General features: G+C 43.8%; 1 protein-coding gene across 9 annotated transcripts in view; it reads right to left on the bottom strand.

Moving 5' to 3' along the window:
- Positions 1–734: 734 nt before the first annotated feature.
- Positions 735–17,277, bottom strand: part of LOC100430543 (E3 ubiquitin-protein ligase RNF216-like) — a 32,720-nt gene continuing 16,177 nt past the window's right edge. For 2 of the 9 annotated variants that reach the window (XM_077996120.1, XM_077996121.1), the window contains 7 exons: positions 14,505–14,644; positions 10,584–10,632; positions 8,755–8,874; positions 5,821–5,969; positions 4,841–4,919; positions 2,936–3,002; positions 735–1,833 (listed from right to left, as the gene is read on the bottom strand). In XM_077996120.1, coding sequence (XP_077852246.1) covers positions 1,775–1,833; positions 2,936–3,002; positions 4,841–4,919; positions 5,821–5,954 — 339 coding nt within the window. In that variant the 5' untranslated portion in view covers positions 5,955–5,969; positions 8,755–8,874; positions 10,584–10,632; positions 14,505–14,644 and the 3' untranslated portion in view covers positions 735–1,774. Of the gene's footprint in view, positions 1,834–2,935; positions 3,003–4,171; positions 4,920–5,438; positions 5,970–8,754; positions 8,875–10,583; positions 10,633–14,504; positions 14,645–17,277 lie in introns of those variants that run through there. The other 7 variants (XM_077996113.1, XM_077996114.1, XM_077996117.1 and 4 more) reach the window with 4 other exon arrangements.

The following is a 17,277-nucleotide window of genomic DNA, read 5'->3' as shown; positions in this document are numbered from 1 at the left end:
CCCTCGCTTTAGATGTAAGCCGCAAGCTTGGGTGTCCTCAGACCACATGTACTTCTCACCAACTGCCTGCAAATCTGGAGGTTCCCACGGTGCCCTCAGGTTTGATAATTCACTATAACAACTCACAGAACTCAGAAAAGCAGTTTCTTTTTTTTTTTTTTTTTTGAGATGGAGTCTTGCTCTGTCACTGGGGTGCAGTGGCCACCACGCTTGGCTAATTTTGTATTTGTATTAGAGACGGGATTTTGCCATGTTGGCCAGGCTGGTCTTGAACTCCTGACCTCAGGTGATCTGCCCACCCTGGCCTCCCAAGGTGCTAGGATTACAGGCATAGCCACCATACCCAGCCGACTTCTAGAATTTCAATAACAGAGATGTGGTTCAAGAAGACAAGGCCTTGACTGTTTCTACAGACTGACAAGACGTAATCTCTGTGGTCCATGCCCATGGTGCGATCTGGAAAATGGGGCCTTCTAAATGCCAACAACAAGGAAATCAAATGTGCAACAAACAGAAATACTAACATTGATGTGAGCCATGGAGAGGCCTAAACAGATTACTGCAGTCAGTCCATTTCCAAGGTCATCAAAGGGGTAACTCTAAAATAACAAATTTCAGACACCATGGCCCCAAATAGCTGCATGGGGTGGGGAAGTCCTCCACATGCCTCTGCTTCCTTCAGTACCTCTTTATGAAATAAGCCAAAGTACTTCCCTGGGAAATTTCCTCTTCTCTTTTCTTTTTTTTGAGATGGAGTCTTGCTCTGTCACCCAGGCTAGAGTGCAGTGGTGCAATCTCAGCTCACTGCAACCTCTCCCTCCCAGGTATTAGCAGTTCTCCCGCATCAGACTTCTAAGTAGCTGAGATTACAGGTGCGTGCCACCATGCCCAGCTAATATTTGTATTTTTAGTAGAGACAGGGTTTCACCATCTAGGCCAGGCTGGTCTTGAATTCCTGACCTCGTGATCCACCCACCTTGGCCTCCCAAAGCGCTGGGATTACAAGAGTGAGCCACCGCACCCAGACTTCTTTTATTATTTTGTTGAGGTGAAGTTTCTGTCTTGTTGCCCAGGCTGGAGTGCAATGACGCAATCTCGGCTCACTGCCACCTCCTCCTCCCAGGTTCAAGTGATTATCCTGCCTCAGCCTCCTGAGTAGCTGGGATTACAGGCACCCACCACCAAACCCAGCTAACTTTTTGTATTTTTAGTAGAGATGGGATGTGGCCAGGATGGTCTTGAACCCCTGACCTCTCATGATCCACCCGAATTGGTCTCCCAAAATGCCGGGATTACAGGTGTGAGTCATTGCGCCCAGCCCCTCCCATACCTCTTTTGGCCAACGCAGTACAATTCAGAAGAATCTTGCCAGGGAAGACTGGTAAATGGACGTCAACGTGATGCCTATGGCTCCTAGTGGATTTAGATACCTCCTGGTGCTCACTGATACCTTTACCAGTTACACGGGGGCTTTTCCATGCCAGACTGAAAATGCAGGAGATCACTGATCAACCTTCAACTATTCACTAACAGAACACTGAGGGGACTGTGTGGTCCCCAATACCTCCTATTGCACTTAGATAAACACTTCCTGGGAAATAGAGATGAATAGAAAGGAAATACTCAAACAAGTAGAGATGGCTGTATTCCCTCAACCAGAAGGGTCCATTAGTCTGTTTTCATACTGTTATAAAGAACTACCGGAAACTGGGTAATTTATGAAGAAAAGAGGTTTAATTGACTCACAGTTCTGCAGGCTGTACAGGAAGGATGGCTAGGGAGGCCTCAGGAAACTGACAATCATGGCAGAAGGCGAAGGGGAAGCAGGCACGTCTGGCCATGGTGGAGCAGGAGAGACAGAGAGAGTGAAGAGGGAGGTACTGCATGCTTTTAAACAACCAAATCCCATGAGCCCTCACTCACTATCATGAGAACAGCAAGCGGGGAAGTCGGCCCCCATAAGGCAATCACCTTCCACCAAGTTTCTCCCTCAACACTGGGAATTACAATTTGACATGCGATTTGGGTGGGGATACATAGCTGAACCATATCAACGGTAGTTCAACCACGAGATTGATTGACTGAGATGGAGTCCCACTCTGTTACCTAGGCTGGAGTGCAGTGGCACAATCTTGGCTCACTGCAACCTCTGCCTCCCAGGTTTAAGCAATTCTCCTGCCTCGGCCTCCCGAGTAGCTGGGACTACAGCATACGCTACCATGCCTGGCTAATTTTTGTATTTTTAGTAGAGACGGGGCTTCACCAAGTTTGCCAGGCTGGTCTTGAACTCCTGACCTCATGATCAGCCTGTCTTGGCTTTTCTTTTGCTGGAATTACAGGCATGAGCCACTGCACCCGGCCAACCACTGAGATTTAGAAGGCAGTCGAGTCCACTATACCACACCTCACCTGGTTTCTTCCTCTGATGGGGCCCCTCGTGGCCACTGTTCTGTTACTTTTCGGTCCTATTTATTTAAATGGATGGTGAGCTGTCTGCCCTCCAGGCTCCAACACTTCCATCTTCAGCTTGTATTACAACAATACCAGCCCTTCAAGCTACTCCAGGTGACCCCAGAACTCATTTGAACTCAGAAGCTCAAGAGTTTCATTCCTCTCACTTTCCTCTCACTTTAGGGGACTCAGTGCCCCTGGTCAGCATGAAGTCAGTACGGAAACATGACCTCCATCCCTAATCCCTCAACAATGAAGAGTGGAAGGTGTAGGCAAGAGGGTGGGGGCACGGTTTGTAAATCTGTAACTGCATCAGACCAAATCTAGTTCAACTTTTTTTTTTTTTTTTTTGACGGAGTTCGCTCTCGTCACTCAGGCTGGAGTGCAATGGCACAATCTCAGCTCACTGCAACCTCCACCTCCTAGGTTCAAGCGATTCTGCTGCCTCAGCCTCCGGAATAGCTGGGATTAGAAGGGTACTCACCATTTTGACCAGGCTGGTCTTGAACTCCTGACCTCAGGTGATCCACCTGCGTAGGCCTCCCAAAGTGCTGGAATTACAGGCATGAGTCACTGCACCTGGCTCAGTTCAACTTTTATGTAATGAAGTTGTCAGTTGCTTTTCAATTGCCATGGACCCGCAGGTTAAAGGTCATGTACCCTGTGCATTCTCAGGTTAACCAAGCATGCCACCACAGAGTGGAAACTAAGAGCTCAGCCTGAAGAGCTGGGACCGATTTAAGAACCGGACACCCCGTGGCAGGAGCCAGGATCCAATCAGATTGAGTTCTGGTGTCCCCCATGGCAGGATCCAGTCAGATCACACAGCCCAGCATGACTTTATTGCAAGATCCAATCAAATCACACCTCATTACCGTATGCTTATAAAACCTGACACAGCCCCCAGTTGTGTAAGGGAGATCTATTTCCATGTGTGGCGTGTGTGCATGTGATGTGTGTGCATGTGTGGTGTGAGCGCATGTGTGGTGTGAGCACGTGTGGTGTGAGTGCCTGTATGGTGTGTGCACATGTGTGGTGTGTGTGCAGGTGTGTGTGTGCATGTGTGGTGTGAGTGCACTGGTGTGTGTGCATGTGTGGTGTGTGTGCACGTGTGGTGTGAGTGCATGTGTGGTGTGTGTGCATGTGTGGTGTGAGTGCACTGGTGTGAGCGCATGTGTGGTGTGTGCATGTGTGGTGTGAGTGCATGTGTGGTGTGTGTGCATGTGTGGTGTGTGTGCATGTGTGGTGTGAGTGCATGTGTGGTGTGTGTGCATGTGTGGTATGTGTGGATGTGTGGTGTGTGTGCATGTGTGGTATGTGCACATGTGTGGTGTGAGTGCATTGGTGTGAGTGCATGTGTGGTGTGTGTGCATGTGTGGTGTGAGTGCATGTGTGCTGTACATGTGTGTGTGTGCATGTGTGGTGTGTGTGCATGTGTGGTGTGAGTGCATGGGTGGTGTGAGTGCATGTGTGGTGTGTGTGTATGTGTGGTGTGTGTGCATATGTGGTGTGAGTGCATGTGTGGTGTATGTGCACGTGATGGAGATGAAGGGGACTGGGTGGGTGAGTGGGGACAAGCTTTAAGGTTTTAAACTCAGGGCAGTTAGTAGTGTGAAAGAACATGTAATTCCTCCCACTTCTAGTAGGTACAATATACTCTGAGTTTCCTCTCAGGAGGTTGCTAGCTATGTGTATTCAGATGGAGGTTACGAACACAAAATCTAATTCAATCTTAAATATAATTGAGACATTGTAATTCTCACATAAACTTAAGAGTCTTGCTTAAAACGTCCTAATAGAAAACATGCTTGGCATTGGACAGTTCACAGCAATGACACTGATACAACTCTGCCACAGACAGACAATACAGATCACTGCCCTTGAGTGCAGTGACCTGTTCCCACATGATACAGTCAGTTCTTATGAGGAGAAACAGTTAAATAAATAACCTACTAGATGTGATGGAGATGCCACTATGATGCCCAGTTCTTTAAACAAAGAAGCGTCATCTGGACTTTGAAAATGGCAAAAGGTGTTTGGGGAGGGGGTAGCGGGGGTTATTTGAGCACAGGTGGTGAAAAGAGCAAGAAAAATATTGACACAGTGGAAAAGAAACTAAACACTTCCCACTTTACATTACAGTATCTGTCCTTAAGAAGATGATATAAAACAGGAATCCAGAGCTTTGTAACTGGAGTGCCACAAGTAGCTGCCATCTCAGTAACCATGTCAACCGTTACTCACAAAGTACTCATCCTCATTTGCTTATGAAAAGGAAAGCACTCAAATCCTTCTTATACATCAGCGGTCAGGTAAACAGCAGATATCTGGGCCATGAGGGCAGCCCATAATACCATAATATACATCTAAAAAAAATTTGCCTCCCTACCTTTCGGCAGCGAGGATTAGGACAGCTGAACCTCTTCACATCACTGTCCAACAGAGCAGGAAAGCTACAGGAGGGGCACCTACAGTCAGAACAGCAGAAGTGACATTACTTCAAACATTAAAGACTGACTTGGTTCCACCTCCATGTGGCTGTTCATATGAAGATGGAGTTTTGAGCTGGACATTCACATCCCCTTTATACTTGTTAGTTTTCCTGAAAACACAGATTGAGCCTCTTCTTTGTGCTGGCTCTTATCAGGAAACATAAACACCACCTGCGGTCCTGACTCAATATAAACCACTCAATAAACACATCTCAATCTCAATGAGAACTCCTTGCATATATCGATTTCCCTCCAGCCCAGGGCACCATGATTGTATCTATGGGCCAGAAGATCGGGGGTGCCAAGACATGTAGACAGAAGTTTGAGCTGCAGGCCGGGCGCAGTGGCCCACACCTGTAGTCCCTGCACTTTGGGAGGCCATGGTGGGCGGATCACTTGAGGTCAGGAGTTTGAGACCAGCCTGGTCAACATGGCAAAACCCTGTCTCTATCAAAAAAACAAACAAACAAAAAAGTTGGACATGGTGGCGCACACCTGTAATCCAGGCTACTCGGGAGACTGAGGCATGAGAACTGCTTGAACTTGGGAGGCGGAGGTTGTAGTGAGCCGAGACTGCGCCACTGCACTCCAGCCTGGGTGACAGAGTGAAATTCCATCTCAAAAAAAAAAAAGAAAAAAAAAAGAAAAAAATTTGAGCTGCAGAGTTTTCCATTAACAAAATCACTGGTTACTCAATGGTTTCAAGGTGTTAAAAAATAAAAATAAATAAATAAAATCATTGATAATCTTATTTCTCAGCAAGAAATGCCAAAAAACCTGGAAGACATACTCAATTTTCATCATCTGATGCAAGTGCCCAGGTAGTTTTCACAATGGGGAAAGGTTGGCAGATGGCACGCTCTGCCTGAGAACGAACCCGACAAGCTCATCGGTGTGGGCTGCTGCAACCTCCTCCTCGGCTTTTCGTTCATAGTACTTATATAGGATGGTCTGGGGGAGCACCTTCTCCAGCTCACTGGTTGGGAACGAACACGTGCAGCTGCCTTCCATGCAGCTGAGCTCCGACTAGAAAAAGGTGAACAGGCAAAGAAGAAAAAAATCAACACCGTTTATAGAAAAATAAAAAGCGTCAGTGGTTAAAAACATAGATCCTGAGACAGTAGAGCAAAGATCTCTCTGAGAAATCACAATTAAATCACGAAAACCATGAAACAAAAATCTAGTACATCTTTGATATCACTAGAGGATCTCTATTAGCCCAAATCACAATCCACAGAGGTTGAAAGTGGAGGAAGGGTAAATGGCTTAGCAGACCAGACAGAGAAGCCCATAGCTTAGGGTCTGAAAAGGAGATGCTGGGGAGAAGTTGGTCCCCTCTACAGATGTTAGAAAGCTGGAGACCCTCTGGAAAGCAGAGCTGAGTGGTGGGGAGGGGTGGGGACTCAAAGTAATAAACTGAAAACAAGAAGATGGGTGGAGCCTGTAGTTCCTACCCCCTTCAGAAGGAACTGGCTGACTCTGAGAGAAATGAGGAAGATCTGAACAGCTGGACCACAAGGCTCTGGCCTGGGAACCAGTCAGAGAGGAGAGCAGAGCTGAGGGGCTCTGACTTGAGGAGAACAAGTCAGGGTCTGAAATGAAGTCTGCATAATGAACAGAGAATTCTCCAGCTCCTTCCTCCCACTCAGTTTCAGAATGCTGGAAAATGGGCTCACACCCACTAGGCAGGAGGCAGACTGAATCACCCCAGGGAAGAGACTTAAGGGCCATTCAGGTTTATAATATAAAAGCTAACTGGCTCCCAGGCACCTAGAGTCAAACCTACTGTTCTATAAGCCGCACTATTCACACAGCTTTCCAACAGCTCTTTAACATGAACAAAGAGTGTCAGACATGAGGAATGCGTCCCACATGAATGAAAGACAGACACCAAAGAAAACAAATGGAAAAACACATCCTAAAAATAACTAGCTAAAATTTATGAGGCATTTACCATGTGTCAAATAGTAAGTTTATTAAATTCATGACCTCATTTAGCTTTCAAAACAATGCCATGATTATTTCCATTTTACAGAGGAAGAAACTGAGGCTTAAGGTATTTAATTTGCTCAAGATCACAGAGCTGGTATGGCTGACGGGGGGCATGGCCCAATGCATTCTGCTTGACTCCAAAGGTCATGCTCTTTGAAAAAACAGAAACTTTATTTATTTATTAATTTTTCTGAGACAGAGTCTTGCCCTGTCCCCAAGGCTGGAGTGCAGTGGTGCGATCTCGGCTCACTCAGCCTCCTGAGTAGCTGGATTACAGGCACCCACCATCACACCTGGCAAATTTTTGTATTTTTAGAGCAGATTGGGTTTCACCATGTTGGCCAGGCTGGTCTTAAACTCCTGACCTCATGATCTGCCCAACTCAGCCTCCCAAAGTGCTGGGATTACAGGCATGAGCCACCGCACCTGGCCTATGTCTTTTTCTTTTTTTGAGATGCAGTTTCCCTCTTGTTGCCCAGGCTGGACAGCAACGGCACAATCTGAGCTCACCACAACCTGTGCCTCCTGGATTCAACCAATTCTCCTGCCTCAGCCTTCCCAGTAGCTGAGATTATAGGCACGCGCCACCAGGCCTGGCTAATTTTGTATTTTTAGTAGAGACGGGGTTTCTCCATGTTGGTCAGGCTGGTCTTGAACTCCTGACCTCAGGTGATCCGCCCACCTTGGCCTCCCAAAGTGCTGGTATTACAGCCATGAGCCACCATGCCCGGCCCCTAATGTTAACATCTTATGTCAAAACCAGGAAGTTGACAGTGGTCTGCTACCATTAATGGGACCAGGCTTTCCACTCATATCTTCTCTTCTGGCCCAGGATCCCACAAGGCATCTAGTCGTCATGTCTCCTCAATCTCTTCCAACCTGAGTTTCGCAGTATTTCTTGGTCTTTTACAGCCCTGACACTTTTGAAAAGTACTGGCCAGTAAGTTTGTAGAGTGTCTCTCAATTTGATTTGTCTCATGATTAGACCTAAGTTAGGCACTTTTTGGCAAGTTCTCAGCATACGCCAGACAGATGTCAATGTGTCTTATGTATGGTTGGGGATGTAAAAAGCCCCCCAGCTTTTTGAGATGGGGTCTTACTCTGTTGCCCAGGTTGAAATGCAGTGGCTCCCACCTCAGCCTCCTGAGTAGCTTGACTACAGGTGTGAGCCACCATGCCCAGGTAATTTTTGTATTTTTTGTAGAGACGGGGTTTCACCATGTTGACTAGCTGGTCTCAAACTCTTTACCTTAGGTGATCCACCTGCCTCAGCCTCCCAAAGTGCTAGGATTACAGGCGTGAGCCACCGCGCCCGGGCAAAAAGTCATATGCTTAATCACTGTGTTAGATTTCTATTGCTGCTGGAACAAAATATCACAAACTTAGTGGTGTAAAACAATGTAAAATTCCCATACTGTGTTTGTTATGCTGGTGTCCAGAGAAACTGACTTTGGAGAGAGAAATATGATCTTGTTGTAAAGTAAGTTATGTTATTTTAACATATATTTAATCCAATAGGCTGCAAGGTTCTCTCTTTCGGAGGTAAGCTTCCCTCTGATTATGAATAAGATGATGAGTGAAGCGGGTGCTCCTCTGTAGCTAGGCATGGGGACGTGGAAGAATTCTACTGCTACCTGAAAAGAAATCTGCTGTGCTTAGAGAACCCACATAATCACACACAACAGGTAATGCACACATAAGCACACCAGCAGAATTCCACCTCACCCTGAAAGAGGCACTTACACTTATCTATCAACATGGTCTTCTTAGACTCCAGGAATGTGTCCTACATACATGGGACATATTACACAGTTCTTACCTTTCCAGATCCAAAGACTGCCTCTTGGGTGTATCTGAACAAGTGAGCATCTGTGCACTGCGTCAGCTCCTCGAATGGAAATTCCCCATAGCAGCAGCGACACTCAATCAGCTGGCCGTCCTGTAGGCAGTCAAGAAACACATATGAAATGTCCTGCACTTAAGCAGAGGGGGAGCCTTGTCTCCCATCCTCATCTCTCTCCCACCCCCCCCACAAATTCTGAGGTAAAAAGCAACCCATTTTAGGGGCCATAAAACAATGATATGCTGTTTCATGCTATATAAATTCAGCTCAAGATACTAGCACAATAGTAATCCATACCTAAACCAGCGACGTTTTCATGGGTTTTGTCTGGTATTCTTTAGAGTAATTCTTTGTATAAAGTTATCATATTTGATATGCATCCCATGGTGCAAAGGGAACTAGAACATCTGCACTCAGATGCTAATGTGATTATAAAAAGCAAAGATAAGGGGCACGAGAGATGTTACCCAAAATGCTTTCAAAAGTTTAATTTTGTTCTTGTCATAAAGAGTGTGAATGGGTCATATCCAAGTCTGAGCTTTATTTTAAGGGACTATTGAAGCTATAACTAAAGCAGCAACCTCAAGTAATGTACCAGGCTATTGACTCCTTTTATTAACTATATCAACTGATCCAATCACCAACTCATTCTTTTTTTTTTTGAGACGGAGTCTTACTCTGTTGCCCAGGCTGGAGTGCAGTGGTACGATCTTGGCTCACTGCAACCTCTACATCTCAGGTTCAAGTGATTCTCCTGTTTCAGCCTCCCGAGTAGTGGGGGTTACAGGCGCCTGCCACTATGCCCAGCTAATTTTTTGTATTTTTAGTAGAGACAGGGTTTCACCATGTTGGCCAGGCTGGTCTCGAACCTTGTGATTTGCCCACCTTGGCCTCCCAAAGTGCTGGGATTACAGGCATGAGCCACTGCATCCAGTTCCATTCTTTTATTTATTTATTTTTTATTTTTATTAGAAATGGGGTGTTTCTATGTTGACCAGGTTGGTCTTGAACTCCTGGGCTCAAACAATCCTCCCATGTCAGCCTCTCAAAGCGCTGAGATTACAGGCACGAGACAGGGTGCCCGGCCACTAACCCATTCTTAATGCCACATTAGAAAAGGTCACTAGCTGGGCGTAGTGGCTCACACCTGTTCCCAGTACTTTGGGAGGCTGAGATGGGTGGATCACCTGAGGTAAGGAGTTTGAGATCAGCCTGGCCAACATGGTGAAACTCCGTGTCTACTAAAAATACAAAAATTAGCTGGACATGGTGGCACATGCCTGTAGTTCCAGGTACTCGGGAGGCTGAGACAGGAAAATCGCTTGAACCCAGGAGGCAGAGGTTGCAGTGAGCCAAGAAAGCGTCACTGCACTTCAACCTCGGTGACAGAGCAAGACGTTGTTTGGAAAAAAAAAAAAAAAAAAAAGAAAAAGAAAACTCACTGTATGAGGGCGGCAGACACCATACAGAAACCCATCTTGCCCTGAGGTTAGACATATCTCTTTGTTTTAACTCTAAAGTGATATCTAAGTTGTAAACTTTCCTTTATGAGTCTATCTAATGACCGTCAGGTAATGATTTTTAACGGGAACATCTATTATCTCCCTTCAATTCTGATTCAGTGTGATATAAGAGTGACTACATTAGATCATGTATCTGACTATAACTTGGCTGAACTGCAAACTCGGCAAATCAACAGGAGGTTATCCAAAAACAAATTTGCCATCAAAAATGCTGACAAAACATAGTAAGAGAAAACAGCCCATGAAAATATCCAGAATAAACAAAGTGAGATTTCAAACTACCTTTTGATACTATTCTTCATTCATCTGCAGGGCAAGCTAAGTCTTCATGCTGAAGAACAGAAAAAGCACACACTCAGACACAAATTTAGTAAAAATGACATTAACCATTTAGTATTCATTTCCATAAACATAACTCCAGTATTGTGATCTCTTCGATTACACAGTTTAGCAGTTCAAAAAGTTACCTATGAATAAACTGTAAGTGGACGAGAGAGCTAGAAAATACAGGACAATTTTTCTTCAGTATGACTCAAAATGTAGAATAAATAAGGGAAAAGGTTGACACATAAAACACTTTGAATAGCAAAGAATAGCATCAACAAAAACAAACTGAACAAATAAAAACTAAGTTTGGCTGGGTGGGATGGCTCATGCCTGTAATCCCAGCACTTTGGGAGGCTGAGGCAGGCAGATCACATGAGATCAAAAGTTTGAGCCCAGCCTGACCAACATGGAGATACCCTGTCTCTACTAAAAATACAAAATCTGCTGGGCATGGTGGTGTACACCTGTAATCCCAGCTACTTGGGAGGCTGAGGCAGGAAGATCACTTGAACCCGGAAGGCAGAGGTTGCAGTGAGCTGAGATCGCCCTGTTGCACCCTAGCCTGGGCAACAAGAGTGATACTCCATCTCAAAAAACAAACAAACAAACGAAAACTATGTTTGACAATAGACTTCATTGGTGAGGCTGTGTGGTAGTAGGCACCCTCACACGTTACTGGTGAAAATGCAAAGCAGGACAACCACACTGGCGGGACACTGGCACAGAGTCATCAATGCCACTTCCAAGAGTCTAGCCCAAAGATGCACCTGGGCAGAAACAGGGAATGATGTATGCATAAACTTATCATGGCGCTATTTATAATCACGAAAACCTGGAAACAACCCTAAACGTCTATCAACAGGGGAATGACTGAATAAACTGTGGTATTACATAAAATGGTATACCAGCCAGTTTCAAAAAGGAAAGAGAAAAATCCCTATGAATTGCCATAGAGTGATTGCCAGGATGCATGGTTAAACGAAAAATGCAGTCACAGAAGAGTCTGCCACCATTTGGGATTACATTAAATTATTTGTGAGACAGTGTCTCACTCTGTCGCCCAGGTTGGAGTGCAGTGGTGTGATCCTGGCTCACTGTAACCTCAACCTCCCAGGCGCAAGAGATTCTCTCGCCTCAGCTTCCCGAGTAGCTGGGACTACAGGTGTGAGTTAATATGCCTGGAAAACTCTGCTACTATCTGGAAAAGAAAGATGGGTAAATAAAAATATACATATTTGCTTTTCCATAAAATAAGGAAAGATAAACCAAAGACTAACAATAATGGGTATATATAAACAAAGTGGGGGGCCAGGTGCAGTGGCTCACGCCTATAATCCCAGCACTTTGAGAGGCCAAGCTGGATGGATCGCTTGAGGTCAGGAGTTTGAGACCAGCCTAGTCAATGTGGCGAAACCCTGTCTCTACTAAAAATACAAAAATTGGCCAGGCATGGTGCCGTGTGCCCGTAATCCCAGCTACTCAGGAGGCTGAGGCAGGAGAATCCCTTGAACCCAGGAGTCAGAGGTTGCAGTGAGCCGAGATCCTGCCACTGCACTTCCAGCCTGGGTGACAGAGTGAGACTCCGTCTCAAAAAACAAACAAAGGAAAGTGGGAGAAAAGGACAGCACAAAAGCTAGATTTTTCTGAATGTTCCTTGTTTTATAGTTTTGATTTCAGAACTAAATTTTTTTTTTTTTACAAAATTAGTTAAAAAAACAAAACCAATTCTCTAAAAGTTCAAAATAAACAGAAAGAAATAAACTTTTTTTTTTGAAACAGTTTTGCTTTGTTGCCCAGGCTGGAGTGCAGTGGCATGATTTTGGCTCACTGCAACCAACCTTGACCTCCCAGGTTCAAGCGATTCTCGTGCCTCAGCCTCCCAAGTAGCTGGGATTACAGGCATGTCCCACTATGCCCAGCTAATTTTTGTATTTTTAGTAGAGACAGAGTTTTGCCATGTTGTCCAGGCTGGTCTTGAACTCCTGGCCTCAAGTGATCGGCTGCCTTGGCCTCCCAAAGTGCTGGGATTACACACATAAGCCACCATGCCTAGCCAGAAACAAATAAACTTGTTTATCAAGTTAATGGCACAAGCACCAAGACTTACTTCAAGTGACTTTAAGATATTTGAATTTTATATTCTCAGATATAATCTGACAATAATGTTATTAAGAACCAAGACTTTTAGCATCAGAGAAAAGAAAACAAAGTTAGCAGCGCATGGTGGTGCGTGCCTATAACCCCAACAATTTTGGTGGCTGAGTCGGGAGGATGGCTTGACGCCAGAAGTTCAAGACCAGCCTGGACAACATGGGGAAATCCAGGCTGTACAAAAAAAAAAAAAAAAAAAAAGAAAAAAAGTGCTGGGATTATAGGCGTGAGCCACTGCACCTGGCCCCCCACTTTGTTTATATATAACCATTATTGTTAGTCTTTGGTTTATCTTTCCTTATTTTATGGAAAAATACTTAATCTAATAAGATTGATGATATTAATGAATGTCATTCTGTAACAGATTAAGATAATAAATTCTAATTTCTGCTTAAAATCTAGAATTTTGGTCAAAAATAATCACTTCATTCATTTTTGAGAAAATGCCTGCCAAATACCTAATTTTGAACAATCACAGTTTTTCTGTCACTTTTTTCCAAGTAAAAAGTGGCTAATGCAGCTGCTTTGCGTCTCAATTGCACAAGCACTTTCCTCATACCTGGATATAAGACAAGCTTCATATCCTGGGATGTGGCGGAAGCACTTTATGAAGACTTCATTTTATTACACAGAATATTGAAAAGATGTTTTCAAGGGTCAAAATTTGGTAAAATAATTTTTACTGCTTTATCAAAGACATTTTTAGGTGAAACTGGTGTGTCTTAAAAATGTAAGCTCATGGTGGTGAAGAAAACAAAGATTATGAGGATGGCTCTATGCCACTGGTCTGATTTATGCCAAGGCACCAATGCTTTGCTTCTGCTGGTACAAATTCAATATGGTGAAAAAGCAAATACAGCTGACCTTGATCAACAGAGGTGTGAACTGTGGGGACCCACTTATGTGCTCGTTTTCTTCTGCTTCTGCCCCCTGAGACAGCAAAACCAGCACACCCCTCCTCCTCAGCCTACTCAACGTGAAGACCATGAAGATAAAGACCTTCTCATGCTGATCCACAGTACCATTTAATGAATACTAAATATATTTTCCTTATCATTTTCTTAATAACATTTTCTTTTCTCTAGCTTACCTTATTGTAAGAATACAGCATGTAATACACAAAACATACCAAACGTGTTCATCGACTGTTATGGGTAAGGCTTCCTGTCAACAGCAGGCTGTTCACAGTGAAGTTTTGGGGCAATCAAACATTATATGCAGACTTTCAACTGCACAGGGGGAAGCACTCCTAACTCTCATGTTGTTCAAGGGTCACTGTAATGTCTTAGTATAGTTATAAGAGGTTTGACCTCGTAGACCCCCAAGAGAGTCTTGGGAAACCCAGGGATCTCTGGGTCACACTTTGGGAGCCACTGGTTTAGAAGATACTTATTAAACAATCAATATATACATTCCAGCTGACTTGCACATTTGATACTGTATTTAGAAAAATCAAAGGGTGAAACGGAACCGAGGCTGAGGGAGGAGGTGAAACAGATACACTAAGCTCCAATTAAAATTTTCTAACATAAAGCTGATTTATGAAACCACAAACATAAGTATTATGACAAAACCCAGGTTTTTTCTTTTAAAAATTTTGCATATATCCAAATTCATCACTCTGAAGAAAAGGGAAATCTTAAAAGACAGTTTTGTACTAACTAAACCCTAACAGCAAACCAGAATCCCGGAAACATACCCCAAGACCAGAGCACATCTTCCTACCTCTGCCATCTCTTTGATTTTCTGCTCATAGAACTCCTGCTCTTGTTGCACAGCTGGAAGGAGAGCACGCCGGTCATAGGACCTACAATGTCGTCGCTTATTTTCAAAACAGAAGATCCTCTTTTCTATTTTTATGTCACCTAGAAGATATACGACAATGCAAAAGCATGCAGACAACTGTGTGTTAGGAATCTGGGCCAGCCATGTCCATTCTTCCCGGCCTCATCCTCCCTCTTCTCTCTGGCGGTTCGTTTCATGACTTCTCTATCACACTCTACCATTTGGGAAGACTGGGCTTCTTACCATTTGCCAACCTACTATCCATTTTTTGACCTTTCTGGTTCTTTCCCTCTGTTTATGCTCCATTGGAAGGCATCTCCTATTCTGTCACTAGTGTACTATGTGAATGTACCACAATTTATTATCTATTTCACTACTGAGGACATTTGGGTTTACTGTTTTGGGTTAATCTGAATAGTGCTGCTTATAGCCATGTGTTGGTGAATGTATGTCCACAATTTAGCTGGGAATTGCTAGATCATGGGATAGGCTTACTTCCAGCTTTTAGAAAATAATGCCAGTGTTCCAAAGTGGTTGTACCAGTTTACACCCTTCCTCCATCAGCAATGCATGTGAGTTCCAGTCTCTCCCACATCCTTACAACACCTATCATCGGTTTTTAATTTTAGCCATTCTGATGGGTGCAAATGTGCCATATGTTTTTCAACCATTTTTATTTTGAAAGCATTCAAATATATAAGGGGTGGAAGGAATAGTACCTAGATTCACCACAATATATTATAACATGAGAATAAAAGAAAGCAGAATGACAAATATCAGACATATAATTGATCTGTTTAGGTTCTGTATTTCTTTTGCTGATTTGGCAAATTATGATTTTCTTTTTGGAGACAGAGCCCCGCTCTGTTGCTCAGGCTGGAGTGCAGTGGCACATTCATAGATCACTGCAGCCTCGACTCCTGGGCTCAGGTGATCCTCCCGCCTCAGCCTCCTAAGGAGGTGGGACTATAAAGGCAGATGCCACAACGCCCAGTTAATTTTTTTGTATTTTTTTAGAGATGGGATTTTTCCCGTGTTGTCCAGGCTGGTCTTGAAGTCCTGCGCTCAAACCATCCACCAGTCTTGGCCTCCCAACCACCAGCCTTGGCCTCCCAAAGTGCTGGGATTACAGGTGTGAGCCACAATGCCTGACCAATTTATATTTTCCTAGAAAACTTTATCTCATCCAGATTTTCAATGTACTCTTGTCTTTTCTTGGTAATCTCTTGATTTTAACATTTACTATCTGGTTCCTAATACATTTTATTTTGATTCTCCTTTTCTCTTGCTCATTCTCACATTTTTTTTAATTCAAACTTTTTCTTCAGAAAACCAGTTTTTGGGGCCAGGCGCAGTGGCTCACGCCTGTAATCCCAGCACTTTGGGAGGCCAAGGAGGGCACATCATCTGAGGTGAGGAGTTCAAGACCAACCTGTACAACATGGTGAAACCCCGTCTCTACTAAAAATACAAAAATTAGCCAGGCGTGATGGCACACACCTGTAATTAATTCCAGCTACTTGAGAGGCTGAGGCAGGAGAACTGCTTGAGCTTGGGAAGCAGACTCCGTCTCAAAATCAAAAACAAAACAAAACCAGTTTTTGGTATTATGAGAATAGAAAAGCACATGATTAGAGAGTAAGCTTTGAAGCCAGATTCCCAGCTCGGCTACTCGCTAGCTGTGTAACATGTGCCAAGTTACTTAACCTCTCTGTGTTTCAGTATTTTTTCTACAAAATGATAATAATGGCACATACATCTCATAAGGTTATTTGAAACATAAACGAATTAATCCATTAAAGCACTTAGAAAAGTGACTGGTACATATTAAGTGCTAAATAAATGTTAGTTATTATAATTATCAATGCTACAAATTAAAAAATTCCACCCTCTATTATTTCTTTTGTCTTTACTCAGTTCTTTTTGTAGTTTATCATGTTAAAGTAGTAAGATTTATTTTCAGTCCTTTAATTTTATTTATTTACTTTTTTAGAGACAGAGTCTTGCTCTGTCACCCAGGCTGGAGTGCAGTGGCGTGATCCTGGCTCACTGCAAACTCTGCCTCCCAGGTTCACGCCATTCTCCAGCCTCAGCCTCCCGAGTAGCCGGGACTACAGGTGCCCACCACCACGCCTGGCTAATTTTTTTGTATTTTTAGTAGAGATGGGGTTTCACTGTGTTAGCCAGGATGGTATCGATCTCCTGACCTTGTGATCCGCCTGCTTCGGCCTCCCAAAGTGCTGGGATTATAGGTGTGAGCCACTGCGCCTGGCCTCAGTCCTTTATTTTTAAAAATAAATGCAATTAAGTCTATACACTTCCCTCTAATTTATTTTCCTGAAGGACCATAAAAAGGACAGAGGAGGGAGAACCCTGTCTCACTCTGAGTCAAGCAATTATAGCCCAAAGAGCAGTGCTTAGATGGAAAACAAACTGAATAGGAAAAAAATGGGATGCCTGGAACAGATAAGGGATTCTTAGCCTGTGTCCTTATAAAAAGCTGTTAAAAAAGGCTAAGTATGAGTCATAGACATTAAACTACTAACATAAATCAAGTGTATTTTTTATCTCATACTTACAGGGTCCTTAAAGATTATCTGATAATTAAATTTAAGACTCAGCATCTAAATTAAAGTGCTATACCTAAAACAAGGGACTGAATCAAATAAAATGAAGTTAACAGGGAAAAATGTGAGATGCAGCGAAACTGAGA

The sequence above is a fragment of the Macaca mulatta genome, chromosome 3 (genome assembly GCF_049350105.2).
Source record: "Macaca mulatta isolate MMU2019108-1 chromosome 3, T2T-MMU8v2.0, whole genome shotgun sequence".
Taxonomy (NCBI): Eukaryota; Metazoa; Chordata; class Mammalia; order Primates; family Cercopithecidae; genus Macaca; species Macaca mulatta.
Note: the sequence above shows the minus strand (reverse complement) of the source record. Positions and strands in the feature narration are given on the sequence as shown.